This window comes from Cladosporium halotolerans, assembly GCF_011745625.1.
Source record: "Cladosporium halotolerans strain TM138-S3 chromosome Unknown Sca42, whole genome shotgun sequence".
Taxonomy (NCBI): Eukaryota; Fungi; Ascomycota; class Dothideomycetes; order Cladosporiales; family Cladosporiaceae; genus Cladosporium; species Cladosporium halotolerans.
The window spans coordinates 99,582-125,915 of record NW_027191493.1 but is presented as its reverse complement, the minus strand read 5'-3'; the positions used below and the strand labels follow the sequence as shown (position 1 = coordinate 125,915).

The 26,334-nt window shown below is 56.3% G+C and overlaps 8 protein-coding genes across 8 annotated transcripts; 4 read left to right on the top strand and 4 right to left on the bottom strand.

Annotated features, from left to right (window-relative positions):
• Positions 1–10: 10 nt before the first annotated feature.
• On the bottom strand, positions 11–1,070 carry WHR41_08425 (uncharacterized protein; the record flags this gene model as incomplete). The annotated part of the gene is made up of 2 exons (XM_069377029.1): positions 11–165; positions 224–1,070. The coding sequence occupies 2 exons, from the start codon at positions 1,068–1,070 to the stop codon at positions 11–13; spliced, it is 1,002 nt and encodes a 333-aa protein (XP_069225981.1).
• A 3,033-nt stretch (positions 1,071–4,103) lies between these two features.
• On the top strand, positions 4,104–6,970 carry WHR41_08424 (uncharacterized protein; the record flags this gene model as incomplete). The annotated part of the gene is made up of 2 exons (XM_069377028.1): positions 4,104–5,703; positions 5,754–6,970. The coding sequence occupies exons 1-2, from the start codon at positions 4,731–4,733 to the stop codon at positions 6,968–6,970; spliced, it is 2,190 nt and encodes a 729-aa protein (XP_069225980.1). The 5' UTR covers positions 4,104–4,730.
• Positions 6,971–8,193: 1,223 nt separating this feature from the next.
• Positions 8,194–9,252, top strand: WHR41_08423 (uncharacterized protein; the record flags this gene model as incomplete). Its single annotated transcript, XM_069377027.1, has 1 exon — positions 8,194–9,252. One exon carries the CDS (start codon positions 8,194–8,196, stop codon positions 9,250–9,252), a length of 1,059 nt encoding a protein of 352 aa, XP_069226015.1.
• A 596-nt stretch (positions 9,253–9,848) lies between these two features.
• Positions 9,849–10,789, top strand: dph3 (Diphthamide biosynthesis protein 3). The gene is made up of 2 exons (XM_069377026.1): positions 9,849–9,985; positions 10,051–10,789. The coding sequence occupies exons 1-2, from the start codon at positions 9,947–9,949 to the stop codon at positions 10,258–10,260; spliced, it is 249 nt and encodes an 82-aa protein (XP_069225978.1). The 5' UTR covers positions 9,849–9,946; the 3' UTR covers positions 10,261–10,789.
• A 1-nt stretch (position 10,790) lies between these two features.
• WHR41_08421 (uncharacterized protein) lies at positions 10,791–11,524 on the bottom strand (the record flags this gene model as incomplete). The annotated part of the gene is made up of 2 exons (XM_069377025.1): positions 10,791–11,084; positions 11,165–11,524. The coding sequence occupies 2 exons, from the start codon at positions 11,522–11,524 to the stop codon at positions 10,791–10,793; spliced, it is 654 nt and encodes a 217-aa protein (XP_069226011.1).
• Positions 11,525–11,938: 414 nt separating this feature from the next.
• Positions 11,939–14,625, bottom strand: WHR41_08420 (uncharacterized protein). The gene is made up of 4 exons (XM_069377024.1): positions 14,379–14,625; positions 13,553–14,327; positions 12,185–13,284; positions 11,939–12,133 (listed from the first exon to the last, which is right to left on the bottom strand). Exons 1-4 carry the CDS (start codon positions 14,556–14,558, stop codon positions 12,074–12,076), a joined length of 2,115 nt encoding a protein of 704 aa, XP_069225984.1. The 5' UTR covers positions 14,559–14,625; the 3' UTR covers positions 11,939–12,073.
• A 3,017-nt stretch (positions 14,626–17,642) lies between these two features.
• On the bottom strand, positions 17,643–18,971 carry WHR41_08419 (uncharacterized protein). The gene is made up of 2 exons (XM_069377023.1): positions 18,706–18,971; positions 17,643–18,646 (listed from the first exon to the last, which is right to left on the bottom strand). Exons 1-2 carry the CDS (start codon positions 18,837–18,839, stop codon positions 17,788–17,790), a joined length of 993 nt encoding a protein of 330 aa, XP_069226009.1. The 5' UTR covers positions 18,840–18,971; the 3' UTR covers positions 17,643–17,787.
• Positions 18,972–19,196: 225 nt separating this feature from the next.
• WHR41_08418 (uncharacterized protein) lies at positions 19,197–20,177 on the top strand (the record flags this gene model as incomplete). The annotated part of the gene is made up of 1 exon (XM_069377022.1): positions 19,197–20,177. The coding sequence occupies one exon, from the start codon at positions 19,197–19,199 to the stop codon at positions 20,175–20,177; it is 981 nt and encodes a 326-aa protein (XP_069226010.1).
• Positions 20,178–26,334: the final 6,157 nt, after the last annotated feature.

Here is a 26,334-nt window from a genome sequence, read left to right as displayed (position 1 = left end):
TGCGAGAGCTTCATTCTTGCATGCTGACACTCGATCCGGGCTCAGTCCCGTCTTTGGCGGTCGTCTTCTCGAGCATCATCACGCCGTGATCGGTCGTGTCCATTCCGACGTTCGGGCTCCCTTTCAGCAGACCGTTCGCGCCTCGATCTTCGCTCGTCATCTCTTCTACGAGAATAATGCTCGTCTTCGGAATCGTCACGTCTCGATCCCCGATGGTCCTTACCGCGGTCATCAGCATCATCCTCCCTGCGTGACCGGTGCTTTTCCCGCCTCTCGTCCCCATCTTCTGTGCGTCGCGATCGGTGCCCATCCCTCCGATCATCATCCTTCTCCCTTTCTCTTCTCGCCCGATGCCTCTCTCTCCGCTCCTCCTCATCCTCGGAGTCATGCCTCCGCGACCGATGATATCTCCTCTTCCTCTCCCCATTCCGCTCCCTGCCACTCCCCTCCTTCTTCGAGACCTCCAGCCTCTTTAAAGCGTCCGCAACCTCCTCCTTCTTCTCTTTAATTAAAAACTCCTTCATAGGATCATCCTCATCATGCTCCTTCATCAGCTTCGCCAGCTCCACTTCCTCCCTGACCATCGGTCTGCTCTCCTCCTCCTCACTCCCACTCTCACTCCTACTCCGCCGCCTTCTCTTCCTCCTCCCCTCACCTTCCCTATCAGTATCATCCGCAGCCTCCTCTCCAACATCATCCTCCATACCCTCGCCCTCCACCTCCCCCTCCTTCAACTTGTACCGACAATGATCCACCGCCAGCACCCTCCCCAGCACGCCCGCGCCACTCAAATTGTCCACCGCAAGATCACAGCTCCTCTGATCCTCATACTTCAAAAACGCGAACCCCCTGCTCTTCCCCGTCTCCTTGTCCCTGACCAGATTGACGTGCACGGGGTTTCCGTACTGCGAGAAGATGGTCAGGACGTCGCCCTCGGACAACTCAAAAGGCAGGCCGCCGATGTGGATGTAGGCCGTGTCGCGGTAGTCGGTGTGCCAGGAGGCGGAGGGCGGGATGCACTTCTGCAGTTCTGTTTCGTTGAGGCGGGCGATTTGGCGGGCGGATTGCATTGTGCTTTTGTTCTGCGTATGGCCACGGGCGGGAGAGAGAGAGAGGTATTGGGTGGTGGCTTGTTTTGTGCGCGAAAGCGCTGCTGGATGGGTTGGGGTTTGCGCTCTGGTTTCACGCTGACAGCTGTTTGTACGAGATCCACTGTCATAAATAGGAGGTGCAAGCCCAAGAGCCGGATAGATATGCGACGTGTTTGTTGGTTCTTCGCAAGTCGGGAAAATGTGAGAGCTTCCCGCGATCAAGCTTCACTGCGGAGCTTCTTCACATGCCGACGGGCGGGCGTTGCTCGAGACCCATGACTCGCGCGACTTGGGGTAGTGTTTCGAGAACGCGAGACGATGGCAAAGAAATATTTACGTTCGCAATGATCAGTCGACAAGCGGAGTAAGCCGCTCGAAAACGATTGAGATAATAAGTTTACAATCCGAAGAAAATTGCGAGCCGGTTTTTGAAGTCTAGTTGTCCTCTGGGACAAGGTTGCCTAGACCGACCGATGGACGGCTTTTCGTGTCAAGATTTGTTCATGAAATGGTCCACGGGAAGGCGTTTTCACCGTCTTTCCAAACATGAACGGCAAAGACCATGCCCTCTCGCCGTCTCATCCTGAATGATCCTTTACCACACACTTCAATAGATTGCACATGACCAGAAAAAAATCTCATCCCATCCAAAGCGCCTTGTCCGTGTCTCTCCAATTCACATCGCAAAGCGCCCATTCACCGATCCGCGGAAACGCAGCCCCCATCCCAACCCCATCCAACGTCATCCGCCATCAGCAAGAACAATAGGTTCCATACCATCCCCATCGCCTTACCCTGACACATTTCCGATCTGACATCTCGTTGGCCACTTCAGAGCGGGCGCTAATGGGATGTCAATATTTCGGAGCAAGCAGCGAAGACGTCCGCCGGGGAGGCGGAGGGCGATGGGGTTGGAAAGCGCTTACGAGGGTAAGGGAAGCGAGCTGTTACAAATTTTGACGCAGCGTTTGTGGTGATTCGTGAGACAACATAACATGTAGCCGATAGTGACAATGTTGCTGTGTGAGAAAGCGGTCAGGAATGGGAGAGGGACGATCACATGGAGAGTTGTTGTTCGAGGCCTGGGGTGGTCACGGGACTTGACGGCCACACGGCGACGTGGAACAGTACATGGCCAGGTGCCGAGTCTAGGGCAGACTCTGGCTCGCAGTACTTTGGAGTATAATATTACATAGCCCATGTCGGGAGGTGATAGCTTCATCGCCAGCATTGTTACGGATGGAAGGAGTGACAGCCAAGGCTTGGCACACAGCCTCATATAGCCCAATCTCTCTTACGTAACATGAAATGGATCATCCTTTACAAACACCAACAAGTATTGACGATCGAGACTTGGGCTCTTCGAGTGATATGGACTCGAATCGAAGCGAACATTGGAGATGAAGTTCGCGACCTACACGCAAAAACCGTGAGAGGCCTGTTGACTCGAATTGTGTCCACTGGACGATCGTCAAGTTCCCAGCTGTGGTCGTCGTCTGATCTAGACGCGTGCAAGTTGGCTACTCATTGCAAGAAGATGTTGACAGAATAACAAAGCGTAGCAGTGGGGAACAATTTCACTAGCGGGATCAAGGACACACCAGCACAAGTGACAGTGAATCGCATTCAACGGCAGCGATCGCATGAGGAACGCATCTTCATGTCCTGATGAATCGTTCAGCAGACGATCTCGGCCTACCGGCACCGTAGCGAGGTGTAGCGAGATGACCACGCTGAAACGTTACAAGCGTGACAGCATTCTCAAGTGTCACAGAAGAGGATCTGCATGGTCGAGAAGCAAACTGGAGCGTGCATTTCAACGCTGCTGGTGCTGCTGCTGTGGCACGACGGGTCCTCTCCACGCAGAAGGAATGGCGACGCATGCAAGATCGCATGAAAGCTAACGGTCAAGCAGGACATGCGGGCTTTGTGACACGGCTTCTCACTTCGCAGACTGGCCAGAAGCAGAGCGCCTTAATTCTCCGACCAAGCGGGTCCTCGTAGTCCCAAAACCAAGGCGATCCTGGTGGCTGCCTTCTGGGCCGGCACGCCTGTTCCTGGATCCCCACGGCGCGCAAGCCAGGCGGCATCTCGATCGCAGGCGCGGCGCCCCAGATACGAGAGGTCAGAGACGTCAGCGTGCCGGCAGCCGAGTCGAGCAAGGCTTTAGCGTCCATGAGAAGCCCGAATTGGGAGACGGGGCCCAAGCGTGAAGGCGTTGGAGAAGGCGCCTCAGCCGCGCCTGGGACCTTGCAGAAGCGGCGGCGGCAGATGGGAGAAGGGTGCAGCGGCAGAAGACGGCACACAGCTGGCGCACCAGGACAAGCACCAGGGTTTGTAGGTGCAGTTGCGGTACGTACAGGGCACGACGGGAGCGATGATTTTCATGACCGCGAGCACTAGCCAACGCGTTGCTGGGTTGTGCGCGCTCCCCAACGTGCTTCGGCTGAGGGCATGCGGGCGGGCGAGGCGTGCTGCTACGTCAAGGGAGCGACTAGAGCGCAACGGCGCGTGCTGAGTGCGAATCTTGCGCTAAGAATAGAGAGAGCGGCGACGTGTGCTGCCACCCTGCGACACGCCCTCGGCAGCGGGGGAGTGAGGTGCCACGGGTGGTGTGGATGAGTTGATGTCCAGCTGCTCGAGCGGCACTGGTCGAGGTGACTACACACTGTGTATACTGTAAACAGTTGGGCAGTGTGTTGCATACGCCTTATTAAGTGACGGGAGATGCAGCAATCAAACGCGAGGATTAAGTTCGTGTGGCAGATTGCGGAAGCGTTTGCATTTGCGTTTGCAGGCCTGGGCTGCGGTGCCGCGTGCGCCAAGCGACGGCGGACAGGCTCGACTAGCCCGGCTGGAGCGCGCGCGCCGCCTCCACGACGCCGGCCGCGTGCAGCACTGCAGCCCGTCCGCAGCCCGTCCTGAGCTGGGCGCTCGTCCTCCGCCTCGTGTTCCTCGCCCATCGCCCAGCTGCAGCGCCAGCACCACGCCCGCTCGCCCACCACGCCCACCACGCATCGAGCATTGAGCCTCGAGCCCGAGCGCAGGCCCTCGCCGCTCGCCACCCTCGTGCCCGCCGCCGCTCTTTCGCCCATCTCGCATCGCATCCATACCACCACGGCCTGCCTGCAGCGCCCGCCAGTCGTCTGAAGACGCACCTCCACGCCGCGCCGGACTCCCGTTTCCCGACCTACGCACCGACCGCTCGCCCATCGTTGCCATCCGCATCCACCGCCTGCACCACCACCGCTCCTCCATCGCCAGCCCATCACCACCGACATCATCACCGCCCAGCATCCACCCTCCAGCCCATCTCCTACCGGCACCATCTCCCTGTCCGCCGCGCTCGTGCGCATCCTGTCGCTACAACCCGCCCCGAAAGCCGGCTTCTGGTCCGACGTCCAATCGCTCCCTCTTTCACACACGCACTCCCAGCTTCTGCGAAGCGACCCGTCTTCCTGCGACCGAGCTCGCCTGGACACACCCGACAATTCAGTACATGCATATCTGAAGGAAACACCCAGCTAGCAGAACACTGCGACCGGTCTCGCAACATACCAGTCCTTTCCCGCGCTGCTCGAACACTTCTGGCCCGCTGACACCGCCTTCCGAACCGGCCCTGGCGCGGCCCTCACCTCCATGGAAGAGATGATGGCGCCGCCAAACAAACGGAGAAAGCTGTTTAGCTCGGAGGATGATGTTTTGCTGGAAGCAGAGACGGCAACCCGCTCCGTCGGTCCATACTCTCACGGCGTCGAGCATCTTGAGGCAACGCCTACCTACCCTTCGTCCAACGCACAGCCGTCACCACATCACGTTGAAGAGATCCACCTCGAGATCCGAAACCAACAAATCGCGAACCTCGAAGAGCGAGCCCGCTTGCTACGACGCCAAGGCACTGCTGTTTCAACTGAAGTTCAGACCGCGACATCAAACGCAGAGGTGGTCGTAGCAGTCACTGCTTCGGTCGACGCTCTTGGTAACACCGCTCTTGCTACTGCTGCTGTTACTGCCGATCTCCCCGACGTGTCCGGTCTGTTGTCAACTTCCACAACACTAGTATCAGATGAGCCCGCTACGTCCAACACGCCCTCGTCAGATTCCACTACATCTTCCTCGGACACCCCCAGCTCCTCGAACCCCCCAAGCTCTTCCAGCCCTCCCAGCTCTTCAGAAACTCCGAGCTCGTCATCTCCGCCCAGCTCAACCGGAACTGGAGTGTTGATTGGTACGGGGTCTTCTGGAACTACAACCTCCGCAATAACACCCTCCGGGATTGCGCCTTCTGGAACCGCGCCCTCTGGGACAGGTTCTGCATCCGCCTCCGATTCTTCCTCTAATACGTCCAGCGATGGCTCCCAATCCGCAACTTCACAAGCTGGCACTGGAAATATCGTTGCTGTTGCGTCCACCGGCGGTACTGCTCCCGCACGTAGCAGCGCAGCACCGTCGTCTCAAGGCACAATTGTAGACTCTTCCACGTCTTCTAACAGCAGCGTGTCGGCAACCGGGTCTCAATCTTCCAGCTCCATAATTGCTGGTACTGTCAGCGGATATACAGCCCCGACTATTACCGCTTCATCTAGCAACAGACTTAATTTGACCACATCTGGTAAGTCGCCAAGCAATTCACCATCGTGAGCGTTTCACTGACTGTCCCAGCTTCAACTCGCACAAGCGGTAGTTCAGTCTTCATTTCAGACGTCACAATCGACCTAGCTTCGGCAACCTCGCGGACATCCTCCCAGACCACCGACTCGAGCTCCATCGATTTCAATGCTTTGTTCCTGGCGACTTTCTCTAATGGCGACGTTGAAACATTCACACGCTCCGACGAAGTCTTTTCCACCACTCTTTCCGACGGCCGAACTGCAACCATCTCTCCGTCATCTTCCCGCACATCGAACAGCGAGGGTTCTCCTACCGGGTCAAGCGGATCTGTTACGACCATCTCCAGTGATGGGTCGACCGTCCGTTCCACCATATTTTCCACAGCCACAGCCTCATCCACCCAAGGCTCGTCTGACGACTCTGGTGGTATTGGCCTGGCAGGAGCCACAGGAGAAGGTGCGACGGCAACCTCTTCGGGCATTGAAGCTACCAGTACTTCAGAGAGCAACAAAGGGAATGACGATCAGGCTCCTGCAGGCTCAATCGCAGGCGGTGTCGTTGGTGGCTGCGCGGGACTTGCGCTCGTGTTGGTGATGGTCCTTCTCGTTTGGCGACGCTACAAGAAGCGGTCACAGATCGCCCACAGCGCTCTCCCTCCCAATGCCGCTGGATTTGGAGCCGACTCCGCTAGTGGGCCCAGCTCTGGAGGACCTGGTATGGCTGAGCGTGCAGGCCTTATGCCCTTCGCCGGCGCCATTCCAGCACTGTTCAGACACCAAAACCGGAGCCAAAACAGCGGTGGCGATTCTGGAGAACGTGGCTTCGAGCGGGTCGCCGGCCGCAAACTGCCATCAGCCTTCAGCGAAGGCATGACAGGACCTCCCCACAACCCAAGGTCTCCGCCGCCCACGATGCCTCTAGTGAGCCCCGAGGACCCCTCGGATAGGAATCTGAGCAGCCACTCCTTCTACCGCGACAGCGTGGGCTTCTACGGTGGCGACGGATCTTCGTCTCCCAACCCCTTCTCCGACACAAACCTGCCAGCCCAAGGCGGCGCTGACTACGACGCTGCCGAGCAGCTGACCATGTCCCCCGGCCCGCAACGACGACCGACCGTGCACGCCGCCAAGTCGAACGTTCAAAACCCCAGCGTCGCCGCGGCCGGCACTCCATCCTGGACACCCAGCACCTCCGCCGCCTTCGCCCGGAGCGACACCCCGGCTTCCCTAGACGGGAGCCGAAACAGCAGATTCACCGAGGAAGTGTAAGAGGCCACTCACTTCTGAGGTTCTCTCCACGGCACAAAATTGAATACCGGAGCATCATTTGCATATCCGCGCGACTTGGGCTCGCGCAGGACAGCCGATCAGCGGCTTCCGACATTTTCGTTTTTCCTTTCGCTTTTTGTTTCACGATACCACCGACGTCACGCATCCCGTGGCGTTATTTCTTCGCCTGCTGCTCTCTCTGAATATCATTTTACGCTGCGCGCGCGTGCACCATCGCTTACGACCTATATACCTCTAGAACGAGCAAAGCGCGCGCATCGATTTTGTTGCTATTGGAGGATCTTGCCGAGAGGCTCGCAGGGCTCGGTCCGGTTTGAGGACGGATCGCACGGAGTTTGATATGATTTTCCAGGAGGAGAAGAGAAGAGAGGAGAAAAGGCGCTGGAATCTGTGTGCGCGGGTACATAACATAGATGTAATGTTTCTAGGATGTGTGGAATGGGGAGTATATTGAGGGTTCAAATGGGATCAATCAAGTCAATCACACTCCTTTTCGTCCTCGGTGTGAAAAGCACATTGTGAATCGATCCTTACTCTTCGTAGTGCACCGACTTCTGCCATCTTTACTGTGGCACATGCGCTATTTACCTCTTTGACATCTGACGATTTTAACGCATGATAGCAGCAGATTAGGTGTATATCAGTTACATGCACGACATGTATATCCGCGCCATCTTATAACAACAACCCCAAGCGAGACGCTCACGTGCCCCCGTGCCTTCAGCGCGGTGAGCGCCAGCCTTCCCCGCGAATCCAGGCGCGCTTTTGGCCGCGTCTTGAGACTTTGTTAGAGACGAGAACGAGCCTATTACGACCGACGTGCATGGCACTCATCATCGAATCCGCTCCTTGTGTCCTAGGTCTCTGGACACTGTGAAGACTTTCCCAAGGCCCGACCGAGCTTGAACGCAACCGGAAGCGAATGCTCGTTTGACGGGGGGGACGACTTCATCACTGCGATTTCAGACCTCGACCTCGACCTTGACCACGCCTGGCTTCCAACGAGCGAGGCACCTTCCATCTCACCATAACCCACCCTTTCCCTTACCTGCTTCAGCGTACAGCTTTCGAAACTTACCTTGACATCTCTCACGTCGACCTCGAAAACGCGAATGCCAACATAACAACCTCCCCTCGACCATCTCCAACCCCGAATCCCCGGAACCTCCCTTTCCAACCCAGCACCCTCCCATACAGCAACAATGAACCCCCCACCAACCCCCCACTTCGCCAACCCCTTCGACGAAAACGCCATGGCCACGAGCCCCCTCGGCCCACCCCTCCCAACAACAACCCCAGCCTCCAATCGCCGCATCTTAGGCGAAGTCTCCACGAACCAAAAAATCTACCCCTCCTCGCCCGCGCCCTGGACCGGCAAGCGAGCACTGACCGGCAGCCCGCTGAAGCGCGGCTTCACGCAAGCCGCAGACGAAGGGTACGGCTTCACATACCTGAAAAAAAGACGGATATCGAGCGGCGCAGGTCAGTCGGTGTTCGGCGTGCCGCCGAAGACGCCAGCGAGGGCGCAGAGCGTGCCTTCGCCGCAGCAGGAGCAGACGCTGCCGCAGCAGAGGGGCGGGGAGGAATTCGTGGCCTACTCGCCGACGGAACCCAATACGCCGTCGGACAGCGGCGGGGAGACGCAGGGGAGTTTCTCGGACTTGATCGATTATGATCCCGCGTCGCAGCAGAGGCCGCGGGCGAGGGCGAGGAGGGTCATGGAGGAGGAGGAGGAAGCGGAGCAGCGAGGGGAAGATGAGGAGGAGGAAGCGCATCAAGTGGAGCAGCGAGAGAGACGGAACGAGGCACTGCTTCCGCCTTCGCAGCCCGTCTTCGACACGAACGCCGAAAGTGTCATCAGCCACGCCGAAACGCTGCGCCTCCGCTTGCGAGTCGCGATGTACAAAGTGCAAACGGACCAGGTACACGTCCCCTTCTCGCAACTGGCAGTCGAGAAAGACGAGCAGGCGGAAGCAGCGCGAAAGAAACAAGTCAACGCCGCGGTGGAAGAAGCCGTCGCGGCGCTGCGGCGAGAAGCGATGGAGCGGATGCCGCCCGCGCCGCGCCTTCAGGTGCCGAGACTGGCGCCGGGGCCTGAGCTGAGGCCGACGGAGACGAGTAGTCGGATGGTAGGGCAGCCGCAGCAACGGGGCGAGGGGTCGTTGCCGGCGACGGGGTTCTTCAGCGTTGGGCAGCCTGCGAGGCCGGGGTCGGTAGAGTCGGCTGGGAGGAGGTTGTTGGGGATGAGGAATGGGTGGTGATATCGAGGAAGGGAGGAAGATTAGTGATACTTGCGAGAAAAGGGCGAGGATGATATGTCGGCGGAGCGCCCAAGGGTGGACGAGGAATGATACCTATTTATTGATCTAGCTGGGTGCTGCAGGCTTGTGTTTTCTTCTTGGCCGGATTAGATCGAGCGAGACATTGCTGCTACATTATGGCTTTATTGAGATTTTAATAGATCGACGATTGATTCTCCAGATGATTATCATACTTGGCTTGATATAATGTCTACCTACGTACTGTAGCAAGGGTTCCTTAGGTTCAAATAGGGAAGCATGCATGTGTTTCCGCCGCTTGGTCTTTTGACTGGCGTCCGTCCGACTTTGATGCGTTCCCTGGCAAAGCCGACGTCTTGCTCGATCAAATTTCCACTTCAGCATTGACCTATCGTCTGATATTTCGCGAAATCGATCGGTCTCCGTCGGCCAGAGCTGTATCTCAGCGGGCATCAAAATTCACAATAGTCGCGGAGAGCGTACAAGAGCGCCAAACAGGTGGGATGGCTTCCAATTCAGGGTCCGCCACTTTTCCCCGGATCTTCACGTGTCGCCGCCCAAATTTCCGCCACATCTCGAACATTTCTCCATCCGCGAACTTCGAGACTCACGCCACGCTCCGGTCGCAAACCACCCCACCTCACCTCGCCCAAGGCAAGCGCACTCGACCGCCAAAATGTCCGACGAGAACATCTACGACGAAATCGAGATCGAGGTATGCCTGCCTGTACCACCCCGCTCGTCCCTTCCCCCCCCCTCGCGCTAACACTTCCCGACCAGGACATGACCTATGACGCGGCGCTCGAAACCTACACCTACCCGTGCCCGTGCGGCGACCGCTTCCAGATCACGATCGACGACCTGCGGGACGGCGAGGAGATCGCGGTGTGCCCGAGCTGCAGCCTGATGATCCGGGTGATTTTCGACGTGGAGGATCTGCCGAAGCCGGATGGAGGGGTGGGAGGACAGGCGGTTGGGGTTGCTGCGTGAGGGGTGAGAGAGGTCGCAAGGGTTGTGAGATTTCCAGAGATTCAGCGGTGGGAAAGAGATTGGCCTGAGGGCAGGACGAGAGCCAGGGCAGTTCGCGGAGCAGGCGCCATGATATGGGATGGGACTGTGGTCGCGAAGCGGACTGCGCAGTACAAGCCACTTCAGGAGGGTATTATCTGCGCAGCAAAGCACACACGGGCTCGAGACTCTAAGTCGGCAGCGAAAGCTGAGACCGCGGAGGTCAGCAAGCAGGTGCCAGCTAGCCGACGAAGGATCGCATTTCTGGGCACACAGGCAAGCAGGCTACACAGCAGCCGCACGACTTTCGAGCGCTGCTCCAGAGCGCCGGCGTGACAGCATCAGCAGTGAGATAGGGCAAAACGTGGTCGGAAACCGAAACATCATGTCTGGATACAATCGCTGCAGCCAGCTCGCTCAAAATGTCCGTAGGAATCAATAACCAGCAGCGCGCAGCGCGCAGCGCTGATATAGCTACGTGAATGATCGCTCAATGCTCATTGATCCAAAACCTACTCAGTAGGATCCTTGCTAAGAGCCTCCTCCATAGCCTCCTCATGTCCACTCAAATCGACGGAGAAGCCCAGCTCCTTCCTCAGAAGCTCGCTCAGCGAGCTGCCGTCCCTCAGGTAGATCCAGTCGCCCTCGCCCGAGCCCTCCTTCTCGTTCATGCCCTCGCCCTGCATCGTCCAGTCGAAGCGCTTGGGGCCGGAGAGCGGCGAGGAGAGCCAGATCTGCTTGTTGGGCGGCTGCTTGTTGAGAACATACGTCCCGTTGGGCGGGAAGACGATGTTCAGAACGCCGGCCTGTGAGTTTCGTTAGATACCTGTGCGTTCTTGTGTAGAGCTAGCCGGCCATTAAGGTCGCACGACATCAATTCACTTACAGCATACTCGACCTCGACATCCTCCCTGCCCTCCTGAACCTGCTCGGCCTTCTCGTGGACCTTCTCGAGGAACTGGTCGGACAGCGTGTGGAATTCTTCATCGGTGATCTCGGCGGCCATCAGCTCAGCGGTAGTCGACTCGCGCTCAGGCGTGCTCGGGTTTTCGGTGTCGGGCATGAGGCCGGTCGCTCTGGGAGTAGTGGAGGCAAAAGCCCTAGAGGAGATAGCGGCTCTGGCGACAGGGACGGCGGTGCGGCAGGCCTGGAGGTGAAATGCATTGGCCTGGCGCGAGCGAAGGATGGGGCGGGAGGCGGAGCGCGTGGCCTGGCGGAGGAGGCGGGAAGCTGTAGGAGCCGACATGGTGATGGGTGTGGCGGACGGCAGGCAATGAGCGTGTACTGGAGGAGTTGCCGGTGATGGTTGGTGCAGGGAGTGAGGTGATGACAATGAAGTTGGTTGTGTATGGCGCAGGTGATGGCGGCGGCAGGTCGAGCTTCATGCAGGCTGACGACCAAGCTTCGCGGGGGAGCTGGAGCGGCCCTCCCTTTCCCCAAACGCCGCCAGCCAACGTCATGCGAGCTCGCACGCTCCACTGCATCCCACACATGTATGTACGCGTGGATATCACGCAATTCATAGGAGTGTCCTTGGTGACGGTGTCTTCAATTTAAACAGTTTTTCATCTCCGCCGCCTGGATCGAGCTCGCTTAAGCTTCGATGCATTATCTAGAAATCGCTTAATCGTTAGGTTGGAAGAAGAGATGTTTATCGAAGTAGGGGGACCTGTGATCCAAATCGACTAAGATTTTACCACGATCAGAAGGATGCGGTCATATATTTGCAGCGCATCTTCTACCAAATTCCCGGCCTTCCACGCGTGCTGGCAGAGCAAGGGACACCTAGACGGTTCTATTGACCGCCTCCAAACCAATGCACATTAGGACTTGAACCCTGTATTGATCCATAAACCTGTAAAGCGTGTCAGATGCATCTCTATTGTGGCAAGCCACGGAGAAATACCGATGCGTCGACCTCCAACCAATCCGAGGCCTGCCACTGGACAAACGGCCCTCCCATCTGGTGCACGAACTGCTGTGAAGCATAGGGTTGCCCAGCCGGTGGGATGCCTCGCTGGATCCCCGGCGACTCCACAAGTCCAGCAGGCGACAACAGCTGATTCACTGGGCTTTCGCTGACAGAGCCCTTTCTTGACTCGTTGCGCAATTCTTCAAGGATGATGCTGTACCGACGGCTGGGCGAGTTGGTAGCTGTCGCTTGCGCAAGGTGTGCCTGGCACTGCTCAGCAAGCGCCATCAATTTCTGGCGATCAATGCCTTCGATTTCAGCACTCGGTTGCTGCATGTTCCATACGTAAGCGACAGTGAGAGCGCAAAAGGTGATGTAGTGCGTCCACCAGAAAGCGTGGAACAGGGGCCCGTCTCGCGCGTACCCGTCCGCGGTACGCAACGCGTCTTGCGCCGCCGCTATGCAGAGCTGGACGCTCTCCTGGCCGAAAGCCTCTGTAGCGTCTGGAGTTGGGAGACGGCCTCGCCGCGGCAAAAGAAACGGCCGGTAGAGATGCATCACCGCGTGGTCATAAGCCAGGCGTAACGCAACGCATTGTCTGCGAAAGCTTCGGACCAGGCTTGAGGGCTTGACAGTACTGAGGAAAGCAGGTAATGAGGCCTTCCAGGCGTCAAGCTTCTTGCCTAAACTGCGAGTCAACTCAATGCGAGAGGTCTCTGACAGCGGCTTGATTGGATAAAGATCGTGGGAGATCGCCCCAACAATGCGAGCCAGCTCAATGTTCCACACGAAACCATCCAACTGGCAGTCTTCGGAGCTCTCGCTCGTTATACGACCTTCCGGGGCCATCTCTTCGTCGTTGACGCGATCGGGCAGATCCTGATCGATGTCGTCGTCGTGGAAATGCCGAGGCCGTCCCAAGACGACGCCAAGATATCTGTCGAGAACGTACGTACTCCAGAATGTGCGCTTGCGAATTTCTGAATGGATATAGTCGACCGGTGGGCCTAGAATTGGTCTGCGGTCCCGCCTGTGCATTCCTAGAGCCGAGATGATCTGGAGCACGCTCCCGAAAGTGTACCAGGCCTGGGTTGCTGGAAACAGTGTCAGTGATTCGTTCACGTTCAGCTCTCAGCAGTTCGATCAGTTTGACACAAAGCGTACTGCAAATCTGCAAGCCAGGCGAAAATGGACACTTGTGAAACACCCAATACGCAGCAACCAAAAACCGAATCTGACGGGTCATGGAAAAGGTCTTAACGTACTACGATCATATTAGCATCGCGCTTGACCTTCTGATCATGACTGCAATGGTGACCTACCTTCGACAGGTCATCATCAAATAAAATATCTGCAAAAGACGTGCCTGCGCCGATTCAAGCCTCGCTGGCCCCATCTCGTCATCCGTGAAAGCCAAAGCCTGTCTGAAGAGCGCATCGCTCCTCGACAAAAGCGCTATCACATCCGTGTATCCCAGGGACTTGAAGCGGTGGTAAGTGGCGATAGAGAATATGCTCATCAGAATGGATAGTTCCGCGCTGCCGAGCCCTTGGGTCAATGGCAGTCCTTGAGCGATGTTGCCAGATGCACCTCTGTACCAGCTCTCCACCGTAGGTCTGTGAAGAGGTTTGTACGTCGCGAGGCAGACGTCGAAGAACATATCAAAGAGCTCCACTGCATCAGCGCCGGATGGAAAGTCCGCTTGGGGATGTGAAGCGGCCGTTGGAAAGCCTGAAATGGTTTCGTTGAGCGGCAGACCGAGCAAAGGCTTATCGCCTGCACTGATGATCGGCTGATTCCATTGCTCAAGGCGAGTGGCAGCATCGACAGGACTCGGGCATTTCAAACGAGACTGCGCGCGAACGAGGAAAGCCAGACCGCAGGTGGGGTCGACGTACTGTCCGTGAATGTCTGAAGGATCGAGCTCGGGCGAGCTACGGGTATTGCTGATACCATATTCTTTGGTGTCACTGTTTGAGCGGACTCCAGATAGCTCGCTCAGAGTGCTGGCTTCTGGTGTCGAGGATTGCGGCGTAGGCGGACGGCCCCGGAGATACTGGCTTTCATATGTACACTCGATTTGTTTTTCCGCGCAAGTGGTGCACGGTTTCATGCCCGAGCATCGAGCTTTCTTTGCCTATAGAATGTTAAGACTTGGGTGGAGGAGCCCCATTAGGCCTTATAGTACCTTGCAAGCATCGCAAGCTCTGGTGGTCTTAGATGCCCGACGGCCTTGGTTGTTGTCGGATATCCGGCGGCGCTTGATGATAGGCGATGTGTCCGGTAGCGGCGCAGTAGTGCTAGGAGCCGGTCGAGAAGGGACGTCAGCGCTCGACCAAGGAATGGGATCGTTCCATGAATTCTGCATCTTTCGAAATGAGGAAGCGAACGTGTTCAATACCGCCAAGCTGCCTTAGAAGCCATAGAAAGATGCATTCAAGAACGCCGAGATAGTAATGCGAGAAAGGCGAACATGAGTCCATCATCACCACCTTTGTCCCCGAGATCTGGCACGGGTGGGGGCGGATATCGGTTCTTCACGCTTTTGAAACTTAGATCTCGTGCTTTGGTAAAGTCAAAGTGCAGGTGTCTTGGGGCTGAGCAGCATTGGATGGCCGAAATAGAGCTTCGTGACAGGGTGGGTTTGCACAGCCGTCCAAACAAACTCGCGCAACGGCTTTAAGGACAAGATGATGGCTGGGTACAAACTTCGTCTAAACATTCTCAAGCCATATGTCCGGATGGGAAAATTGTGGAAAATTCGACCCTCGTGTTCGTCTTCACCGCGAAGCCCTCACCACTGGCTCTCACCACCCGTCCGCGATATATTGCCCATGCGTAATAGTGTTTGGCGGCCAAATCTCGGGCATGATAGGCGGTGGCTGTCACAACGAACCTTGCCGAATCAGTGGAAGCATCTGTCCGCCGTTGCATCTCACTCGCCGCGTGCGAGTCTAAGTTCGACTATCAAGGTCTTACTATCCCCTTGCTTGGTTGTTTAAGGGCTTGTATCAGTGACAGGAGTGCCATCCAGACTTGTATATCGCGCTCGTTACAGTCCGACCAATATGCGCTCATCATGATGGCTTCTAAGTTCGTCACCCCGGCTCTGTGCTTGAAACCTTCGTCGCAACTCTTCCGGCGGATCGCAACCCTGCTGATTCGTAGGAGAACGGAGAAATACGGCGAGACTTTTCACAATTTAGACTTCGGCTATCCAGTCTCATCCTTCAGACTTGCCATGTGCAGCCCTACACCCCCGGTTTCTGATTCCAAGCCAACGAAGAAGCCAACGCGCGGACCAGGAGCTCGTCACTCCCTTATTTGAATGCGAACACCGTTTGCTCAAGCCTCGCAAGCTCAAGAACAGACCCTCTTGCTCGAAGTCGATATCCCGAGAACAGCGAAAAATTACCTTGTACCAAGATCGACGCCGAGGTTATTGTCACGCAGTCCCATCGACGTCTTGTAAGGATCTGACATTGGAACGGTCGACAGGACACCTATACCCTGTAGTGCACTCACACTTTGGTCTTCAACCTTGCGCTGACCCCTGCGATAGCGGAAATTGACAATCCGTGGATAATGCCTGATGTGTTCGCATTCTTTCACTTTGCGTTGCCACTCTCCAGCACGAGAATGAACGGGCTTGCGGCCTTCCGTGCGCTCTGTTCGCGGTCCTTGTGAGCCCGTCACCTCAACATCTTCTTTTCCTCCAGCATGCGCAGTACTCAAAAAGTTGTCTTTACGTCCTTGCTGTTGTCGCACCATGTCGTGAAACAGTTCCTCTGATTCAAAGATAGCAGCAAGTAATACTCTGTGTTCCTGCCACCTGAAACAATACCGCCGGCCTCTATGAATACTGTAGGAAGCGGGATCTGCGACGCCGCAGGCAGTGGCTGACGCGAAGATGAGACTTGGTGCCCATCATTGAGCGACTGATGCGAGGATTGATAGTGACAAAATCTAACTGTGGAGAGACCGCCACTGCTAGCAACTTATTGCAGAAACATGATGGTTCTCATAAGAAGAGCTCCCGCAATCTTTTCCGCCACAAGCTACTCGGTCAACCTCTGAGGTATTCAAGTCAGCTCCTAGGTCCTGCTGTTGAGTTGATGCATATACTCAAGCCCCTACCGTGTCTCACCACAGCGATCACCCGCTACTAGAGTACATGCGTTGCTGCGTCAAGGCTTCACACTCAGCAGATGACCCTCAGTTTCTTAAAACTCCAGGTGGCCGCTGATGGAACACATACCAGACATCACCGGGAAAGTCGATAGCTGCTTCGTACAAGTAGGTGTTGATCATCCTGGCTGCGACCCTCATCCAGCCAACATCTTCATCCGTGCACCCGTCAATCCGCTCAAACACATCGTCGTCTTCGTGCCTGGGGTATCGGCTTCCAAAAGGGTTCCATCGCGAATCCGCAAGGTTAACAAACCCCTCGCCATAGCTATCCCGCCTAGGTGCTGCCAGAACGCTTTTCAAAGCTTCCTCGTCAACCTGGATGAAGTAGTTATACCGCGGAACGCCAAACAGGGGATATTCCTGAGCCTCTGCGTGGGCCCGCGGTTGCTCGGTCACAAAGGCCAGGTCGGCCCACCGGTTGAAGCGGTCGCGGAGCTGAGATCTTGAAGCGCCCTCGAGCGCTGCGCGGTCTTCCACGAAAGTCCACTCAAGGCTGTCGGTAGCTTCAGGCGCGTCAGAGGTCCGTATGGTGTTTTCCGTGCGTTCGTGGAGGAGGTGCTTGAAGAGCTCCCAGCCCTGGTCGTCCTCGTACGTGCAACGGTAGATCACAAAGCCCCATTTGTCGTGCTTCGATCGTTCGAGTGTATTCAGGATTATGCGCTCCGGCGATAGCAACTGCACTTTCAGTTGTGGAGAGGACTTGAGATGGCGTACATTGGAGGGGACAACAAGTCATGAGACTGAGATAAAGGATGGTATCAACTCCCAGCCAGAACGCACGACAGCGATTTCGGCGCAAGACGTCCAAGCAGGGATGAGCGCATTGCGAAGCGTACTAGAAGCCCACCGAGGCAATTATAGAACGATGTGGTCTGATGCCGTCCACAGGACGCAGGGGCATTTGAAAGGTTTCGGCACCATTGGATCGCTCACGCATCTCTGCGTGCGGGCTACCTATACAAGTCTGCCCGATCGCTGCATCCAGATTCGAGTAGCCTCAATGAGGCTCGGTGCCGTGTAGACACAAGGATCGATGCCCTTCTGTCTGAAGCGTGGACATCTGGATGTCCGAGATGTTATGGTGACACGGCAAAATCTCGGGCTACCGAGAACATGAGTTTCTAAACCACTGGATGTGGCTGCGAATGTGGCGTTTGCGCAGCAGTAGCACAGTCACGGAGCTTTCGCTCCCGGGGATCATTGCGTGATCGTGCTATATATCGCGCAGAGCTTTGAGTGGATCGGTGAGAAGAGTCGTAAGTGGGTGTGTTGTACATTTACATTGGCAAAAGCGGCGTCTATAGATGGCTCCCATCCTCCCAGCGGATGCCCGAGTGAGGGGAATCTTGTGCTTCGCACGCAGACTGGAGACGAAGCAAAAGTAGATTGGTCAGGCCACTCCCACTTCAAGGGAGATCTGAGCGGTTCAGCGTACGCATGACTCCCTCAAATGCCACCAGAGCCATTGCGTTGGCCGGGAAAGCCCGCAAGAAACATGGGACGAATCCCCGCCAGTATCCCTTCCAACCGTTCTCCCTGTACACCGTCATGGCCGCATCTCTCCATCTGGGGAACTTTCTTGCTGCACCCAGCTCGTCCGTCATAATCCTCTGCTTGACTACGTCTGAGGGATAACTGGTGATCCAGAAGATCTGTGCACTCAGCCCTCCTGCCCAAAAGTTGATAGCTGGTGTGCTGAGATTTGTGTGTTTCTGGAATGCTTGGGTGAACAGATCGTAGCTCCCCCACCAGAAGAAGAAATACGTCCGGAACAGTAATGTGGAGCCAAGGCCATGCCAAAGGCCAGAAATGTGATGTTGTCTGAGGATCTTACGGGTGCAATCGATCGGACCACTGTACAAACGCTCATTCCTCGCGCGCGAGTACTGCACTTGTAACCGAGCCTTTACGTGCTCGACTGGCGCAGCGATGAAACTGACTGTCCAACCAGCAAACAGGCCGGCAAAGCCGTGGCCCAGCGCTGGCAGCTTCGCTTTCTCAGCCTCCCTTCCTGCCCATACTGATGCGGGTTGAGCGGCGCGCCTCGGCTGGACGATGTGCTCGTTGATCAGGCGACGGTATTGCGTAAGAGACCCTAACATCAGACTGTCCATGCACATCCAGCCGACGAGCGGCGGAGTAGCTCCCTTGTAGAGGCCATTGACGCCTTCTTTCCTGATGGTCTGTAGGAGACAGTCGAGCGGACCAGAGAATTGTGAATGGGGCGCAGTCTGCAGGCGGACCTTGATCGTGTCGAAGGGATGACTGGAAGCGCCGTCAGCTGCGTGTTCCTCATGGAGATATTCTGCCAAACCACCACTCACCCGACACTCAGTTTCGCAATACCGGAGAAGACACCAGCGACGAAGCCTTTGTACTGCCCGCCCTGGGGCGCGGCTATGACCTCCTTCCCATCGGTCTGGTTTATGCCGGCAGGCGTAGCATGCTTCACCGACATGGGAGACCGGTAACACTGCAAAGCGTGACAGTGATCATGTCAAAAGATGCAGCAATTGGCGCGCATCGAGCTGGAGAATAAGCGACAGGACCCTCTGGCAGTAGCGTTAAGTCTAATCAAATCTGGCGCCGATCAACGGGGGTTTGATTGATGAGATCTGGCCGACATGACGTCTGCGACTGGGAGGATTTCGCGCGGCGGGGCGCGAGATCGGCGGGGTTCAATCGCGAACGCAGCCGGCGCGATTAGCTGTGGTTGGCCTGAATGCGCCACGAAATTCCTCCCCTACCGCCATGGAGCTGGACTATTGTGACTCGAGGCTAATAATTCAGGTACCGATCTCACAGCACGTATACCATGACGGCTGACAACGCGAGCAGCGCCATCGGCGCAGCGAACCCTACACCCGAGCGCGTCGTCGACTCACCCAAAGTCTGGACGACGCTGATCACAAACACCGACTACCTCTCAGGCCTCCTCACCCTTGACTACTCCCTCAAGCTCGCGGGCTCCAAGTACCCTCTCGTGGCCCTCTACACCGAATCCTTCCCCAAAGAAGGCCATGACGCCCTCGACGCGCGTGGAATCCCCAAGAAGTCCATTCCCTACCTCCTCCCCAAGACGGCCAAGGACTTCACCAACGACCCGCGCTTCTACGACTGCTGGAGTAAGCTGACGCCGTTCAGTCTGGTGGAATATGAGCGCGTCGTCCAGCTGGACAGCGACATGTTGTGCCTGCAGAACATGGACGAGCTGATGGACATCCCGCTCGACGCGCCGTCGGCGGCCGGCAAAGGCCCGCGAGTGTTCGCTGCGAGCCATGCCTGCGTTTGCAATCCGCTGAAGAAGCCGCATTACCCTCGCGATTGGATTCCGGAGAACTGCGCGTTCACGTCGCAGCACGGCGAGCCGGAGAAGGCGCAGGTCGAGGGCGCGCCGTCAACGGCCGGATTGGCGATGCCGAATGGAGGCCTACAAGTGGTAAATCCCAGCGCTGACGCCTACGATATGATCTCCAATGCGATGAGCTCGGAAGCGACGTCGTCGTACGAGTTCAGCGACCAGTCCCTCCTCGGCGACGTCTTCAACGGACGCTGGGTAGGCATTCCCTACATCTACAATGCGCTGAAGACTTTGCGGTGGAAAGGTGTCCATGACGCGATTTGGAGGGATGATAAAGTCAAGAACGTGCATTACATTTTGGCCCCGAAGCCCTGGGACGAGACAAATGAGGACAAGAAGAAGGAAGGCAGGGACGAGAGTAATCAGTGGTGGTGGGATATCAATGACAAGCGACTGGCTGAAGAGCAGAAGAAGGGGATAAAAGATGGCTTCTAATATTAATAAGATGATGGCCTTGAGGAAGTAATGTTGAGATGTATCAACTACGATGATTCCGACTGCTCCTGAGGCACTGTAAGTTCTGTATCCCAGCAGAGACTTCCGCGGATTCTTTCAATGAGAGATGGAAGGCACCCATCATACCGGCGCCTGCTGCAAGCCGTGGTATGGAGATGTGTGACGCCGTTCTCGCCAACTGCATTCTGAATGTAGGTACAACAAAGCCTCACCTTATCACGCCATTATCGAACATGCATTGACCGCGTGCTCCTGGGTTTCATTTATCGCGCATCGGTCCAGCTCACGTGTCACCGAAACTTAACACAACATGTCTCGCCGGAAAGCATCCCAATATCCCCCTCAGAACACATTCAATGCACCGAGTAGCTCAAAACGTGCACAGCGCCATGACTCCAATCAGCCCCAAAGCTCCTCATCTGGCCAAGATGTCATATCAAACGAAGAATCGGAGATTGATCAGGGGCCTACCCGGCAAATGATGGATGACGGACCAAGATCAGCCTCCCACTCACCTCCAAGCTCTCCCATGGCCGAAATGTCCAGCTACCCCCATCTACTCCGTACAGTTCAACTGTTCGGAAAACCGATCTGGCGAGTCAATCCTCCTAAATCCCAGACTCCTGCCGCCAACGAACTCTGCCCAAGGGCAAAATTCGTCCCGAAGAGCGAGATCGTGAACTACAACGAACGGTCTCCGACCAAATCGGTGCAGCTTCATTACAATGTTCGCCGCCAGAACCTGACCAATTCGGTCGAAACATACAGGAACTCGTTCGCTATGAGAGAGGAATACGCAAGATCCAGACGCCACCGGGGCTGGCATGCAAGGCGATCGGGCGCAGCAATTATAGTGAAGAGACGGGCTTTGTCGGATACGTCTGAGAATGTCGTGAGGTACGGTCCTCACATCACGACGAGGAGATACTTAGCAAGGCGGCATTGGAGGCCCGACCATCACGAGCCGAGACGGAGGTCGAGCCTGTCAGAGCCCTTGCGTTCAGTTGCAGGGCGCCCTGGCGCCCGTGTTCGCACGTCTTATTCTGGAGCCGAGCGTCACAGAGGACAGGCCCTGGAGTCTGACGAAACTGATGACAGCGATGGAACCAGCAGTTCTGATTCGCAAGCTAGCACCAGGACTGCTATATTCGCTCCGGAAACGCAACCACGCCAAAGACACATTCGATTTGCTCCGGGCACAAAAGCTGCACCGGGCATACAACCACCAAAGAGGAGGGTCAGCTTTGCTCCGTTCCAGAGAACCCAATTTCTCTCCGAGGCCGAGCTTGAAGAAATGGATGAACGAGTGAGACAAATTGAACGACGCAGGCAAGAGGCGCGAGTTGAGCCCCACCAGGAGTTTGCCATTATCCAAGCAGTGACCAAAGTTGCCAAGTTCCACCGGTCGCTGAGGAAGTGGTTTGCACGCTCGCGATCCTCTACTGCATCTTCTTCGAGGACACCACAACCGCCGCCAGCGCCGCTGCCATCCGACTTCCCGCCGCGGAGGGATTTTGAGGACCTAGTGGTGCAGCAGAGTATGGCCCGGACAGAAATCACGCAAGGGAACAATCTATCAGCCCCGGGAGAGGGAGCAGCAGGTCGTGGTCAGCTCCGGTTACAGACTACCAGCCGCTCGGGAGATTTGTTGAAGACGTATGATGACGAGTCTGTATCTCCAAAGTCCTTGGGCCCGGGTGATGCTGCGTCCTCTGCAGGGTCATCAGCCTCTCGAGCTGGAGTTGACGAAACACCAATTGCTCCGAACCTCTCGCAGCCATTCCCACTACGCCCAAGGCCAAACGGAGAGCTGGCGACCGAACGGCGGAGGCCTGCTCCTGAAAGCTCGCAGCCGCCTACCGCTACCGAAGATCCCACCGATCCAAGCTCTCAAGGCCCCGGCGAGTGGCAGAGAAAGTATTCTGGCAAAGGCAAGGGCAGAGCCCGCGATCTTGACAAAGATCCTAAGATCTTCTCCCTCACGCATATATCATATGACGCTCGAGCGATCGACTTCCGGCAGACGATCGACGATGACATCGTGAGAGCGGTCATGGCAGATAGTCTGAGAGAGTGGCAAGATTATCAACAGAGACTAAAAAGCTCGGGCTCCAAGGCCATTCTGAGTCCTCCAAGCAAACCGTCCGCGCCGGTTGTCAGAAGCGTTTTAGATAGCTGGAGAGAAGGACCAGATCCTTTCCAGGAGAGCAAACAGATCGAAAATTACTCTCCCAAATCTCAGAGCACTGACGGCAGACAGCCCGAACCTGGCTTCGGGGCATTACGGCGCTGCTGGGCTGCTTTGAAAGAGACATTGGACGCGTTCAGCATAGGCTGGGATGTAAACGCGTGTGATGATACCACTGTCGACCCATCGACCAGCAATGCTATTTTCCATCAGGCACAATGCCGTTCCTCCTTTGATGAGGAGCTTGAGAAGGATCGTGCAAAAAAACACCAGCGCTGCGGCATCACTCCAGGTCCCGAAGAAACTGGGTCTTCGATTCACGAGATGCAGCCGCGTTCCCCCGACTACTCCGCAGATACACCCCGATCGCGCCACTTCGATTCGTTGACACTAAGTTCACCTGCTTCTCCTTCCTCCAGAAGAAATCGAAGAGCCAAACGAAAAGCGCCATCAACTCATCCGGCTAGAACTTTGGTGCAGACTCAATGTGGCATCGACCATGCATACTCAACCGACGACGATAACGCCAATCCGGTGTCACAGCTTTCACCTCTGAGCAAGATTCTTAACGAAGATCCGCAGTACGTCTCGAATGACCATCTGCAAGTCTTCACGCATCGCGGTCAACATTCAGCGCCTTCAAGGAGGCGCCTGCGTTCTGGCTCTCAATCTGCTGATGATGGGCATTATGGAGGTGTGCGTCAGCATGATGGCAGAGCAACTGGTCCGATAGGAGCTGCTGAGGCCCGAATCGAACCAATGATTCGCGAGACAGCACCGGTTTGGGACCAAACTCCAAGGGCTTGGGACCCAAACGAGTCGAGACATGCGTCGAGGCCAGTCGTTGCGGTGCCGCCACAAGCCACCACAGGATATCCTCTGGACCCACCACAAGCTCGGGTTGACGAAGGAGGTACTCCCGAATCATACCCGGAATGGCTCAATGACCACGCCTACATCTACCGAGGAAGAAGGAGCCAATACATGCGATCAGATCGAGTCCCGGCGAGATATCGAGTGCGCAGGAGGGAGTTGCAATTAACACCGGATGAAGTGAGCATGCGCAGTGGGAACGAGCGTCAGAACGATCTCCGCGCAGCCCGTGACTTCAGCAACCCGCGCCTTGCATCGGAACTAGAAGCTGTCGCAAGGGAGCAGCGAGACAACGAAAGGCGTCAACGATTCCCCTACAAGCTTCGCTTCACCGCAGGGCGTCAGACGCACAATCACACACGTTCATTTGCACAAAGCGCTAGGGTTCGGCGTCGACCGCATCTAGACACATCTGCGCTGCAGAATGTTCCGCATCGGGGCGCAAATCTTTCGCAGTGGATTGACGAAGTGGAACTGCGATCCATGATGCCTCGCGGAATCCGAAACGATAGAATGCTCCCCATTGAACATGGTGCAGTCCCGCAAGTACCTCGGATCGTAAGGCCACAACCCGAACAAGCCAATGTTTCCGCAAACGAGGCAAGACAGGGTGAAGAGATCAGGCAGGCCGGCAGCAATGAGAGCCTGCCCGAGCCATCAGGAACACCATCACCGGAAAGGCCTTTGACGCCACCGAAAAAGCAACGCCGGAGCTGCTTTGAAGCATGCACCATCCTATCGGCGGCTGTACCTGAGGAGATGAATGCCACAGATTTCTTCGAGCTTACTTTTCGACCGCGTTTCCAAGCGAACCCAGGCCCAGAAACAGACTACACCAGAGCATCTTTCCAACCATGTGGGCTCGGAGACGTTGTTCAGCGGGCTCCGACTGGACTCGGCGACACGTATGGTACCTTCGCTATTTCCACCGCCGACGAAGTTCAATGCAGGATGGCGCGCATGGGGGACGCTAGAGAATTGGCGAAGCTAGCCTCTCAAGCGAGATACATTCTTTCTCTATGCGATCATGCTCGCGAAGTCGCCGCAAGGCTGGAAAACTGCATGTGGCATGAGAACAATGACGGAAAGATGAGTTCTTTCGCTGCGCAGCTGAACGAATTGCTGAATAAGCCCTCTTGGAAGATCTTTGCTTCGCTCGCTCAAGTGCCATCCGAGCTTCGTGGCAACCTTGTTGCTCCGCAGAGCAGTTTCACGGATGTCACCGGCTTCCTCTACGACATCCACTGCTTACATAATGGAGTGTCAAGAGGAGGGGATTTTCTTGAGGCGCGGAACTATCTACATGAAAGCATGACCGACACCAAGCCTCGACAGCAGTGTCAAGGCGCTTAGCTGGCGTCATCTACACTCAGAGTTCCAGATCTGTCGCTCCTCCCGTCTCCAGACCCCGTCGATTGCGCAGCAGAGAGCTACATCCTAGGGACCATGCAACGCCATCAGAAGCTCAAGTCAAATGGTGTTCGTCACGGCAGTGAGTTCGACACTTTCATCAACATCAGCGCAATCTATCTCGCCATCCAGACAAGTAAAGAGCGCGCCAGAAGAATCCAGCGGTTCCTGAGCAATGGTCTCACGAGCATCGCACAACTGGTCTACATTCGAGCCATGGCATATCAGTGCGAGCTATTGTCACTGGAGGATGTCAAGTACTCAACGCTGTTTGCACTGCCTTGGCGCGAGGTGGGCTACGCAACGGTATTTGCGAGCAGTCAAACTGTTCGTGAAAGGCTGCTCCCAACGAAGATGATCAAATCGATGCCTGGTGGAATAAGACGCGCGTTGAGGGAGCAGCTGCCACAAACGCCTGCAATTGAGGCCAACCAGATCGATGGCGACGTTTTGGCATCCGAATCAGCAGCGTCGGATCTTTCACGAGACCTGGTGATGCCTCCTTTGGCCACGTGTCTCGAGCCCATCAACAAGGAAATAGAGGCGCCAGGGTCGCAAATCCTCGGTCCCTCAGACCAAGGCGGAGTGCAGCGCGGCACGGAGGGTAATCCCATACTACAAGCAGATGCGGGCGATCCACCATGTCAGATTGCTCCGGATTCTCGACCAAAATCTCCATGCCACTCGCCCATACTGCCCCGAAGGGACTGTACACCTCGGAAGCCCTCGATGTCGAGGCAAGCCACGCCACTAGACAAGGGAAAGGCGAAGCCCCATAATACCCCGGAAGAAGTCAGAGACGATGCACAGCAGGCTGAACAGGCCGGTCCTTCTGCATCGAATTCCAAGCTTGTTTCGGGCGTGCGGGGTGTCTCGAAGCATTCGCTGCCCCAAGGTACAACTGTTGATGATGGCGATTGGAACCTCGAGCAGCATGAGCCAGCGGCACAGCATCGGAGCCGCCCCGTCGTCAAACCGCATTTGCCCAAGGAGCCAATGTTTGATGATCTGTCAAACACCAGCCAGATACGCCTGTCACCTGCACCACGAGGAGTCGCAAACGTCTCTCCCGACGCCCCAGCCGCGTACCGGCCCAATTGCCGAAGGTTAACCAGCTTGGAGCTCATTCCTGATCGATTTCGATACCAACAAGGTCGCTCTCTTCAGATTCAATTACAGCCACGGAGATCAAGCGGTGACAACAACTCCGAGATCAAAGAACAGATTAAGCCAACGCCTGCGATTCACCCACCGACCGAGAGTCGCGCAATTACCGAGCAGAAAGTCCAGGATCTTGTCCAGACACCGACGCAGACATCCTTTCGTCCTCCCATCGATCGAAGAGCTGCCGCTCTATCAGACTCTGACCGATCATCCGTGTCGTCAACGGACTCCAGTCGGGCCAGGAAAGCGCTCGCATTCTCACTCGATAACGACAAGACCTCTTGGGCGCCGAACGCAGCAAAAAGCACAGCTTCTCTCGGATTCTCGTCCGCAAGGGGCGTGTTCAAGACTCTCGTAGACTCTGTCAAGCCTACGGGCAGCGGCTCTGCTGCAAAAGCAGTCACTGAGAAGCTCTCCATCGAAGCTGCACGCTCTCCTCGGCAGAAGAGGAGGCCGACAAGTCTTGGAGAAATTTGCTATCGCGGTGAAGGAAGTGCGGAC

What these genes read in the sequence shown, in the direction of transcription:
- WHR41_08420 (XM_069377024.1), bottom strand. Translation starts at nt 14,558, where the DNA reads ATGCAGAATTCATGGAACGATCCCATTCCTTGGTCGAGCGCTGACGTC. An exon ending in GAGCTTGCGATGCTTGCAAG is followed by an intron (nt 14,328 to 14,378) that starts GTACTATAAGGC and finishes AACATTCTATAG; the next exon opens with GCAAAGAAAGCTCGATGCTC. An exon ending in GCTTGAATCGGCGCAGGCAC is followed by an intron (nt 13,285 to 13,552) that starts GTCTTTTGCAGA and finishes CACTGTTTCCAG; the next exon opens with CAACCCAGGCCTGGTACACT.
- dph3 (XM_069377026.1), top strand. Translation starts at nt 9,947, where the DNA reads ATGTCCGACGAGAACATCTACGACGAAATCGAGATCGAG. An exon ending in ACGACGAAATCGAGATCGAG is followed by an intron (nt 9,986 to 10,050) that starts GTATGCCTGCCT and finishes CTTCCCGACCAG; the next exon opens with GACATGACCTATGACGCGGC.
- WHR41_08419 (XM_069377023.1), bottom strand. Translation starts at nt 18,839, where the DNA reads ATGTCGGTGAAGCATGCTACGCCTGCCGGCATAAACCAGACCGATGGG. An exon ending in ATTGCGAAACTGAGTGTCGG is followed by an intron (nt 18,647 to 18,705) that starts GTGAGTGGTGGT and finishes CGGCGCTTCCAG; the next exon opens with TCATCCCTTCGACACGATCA.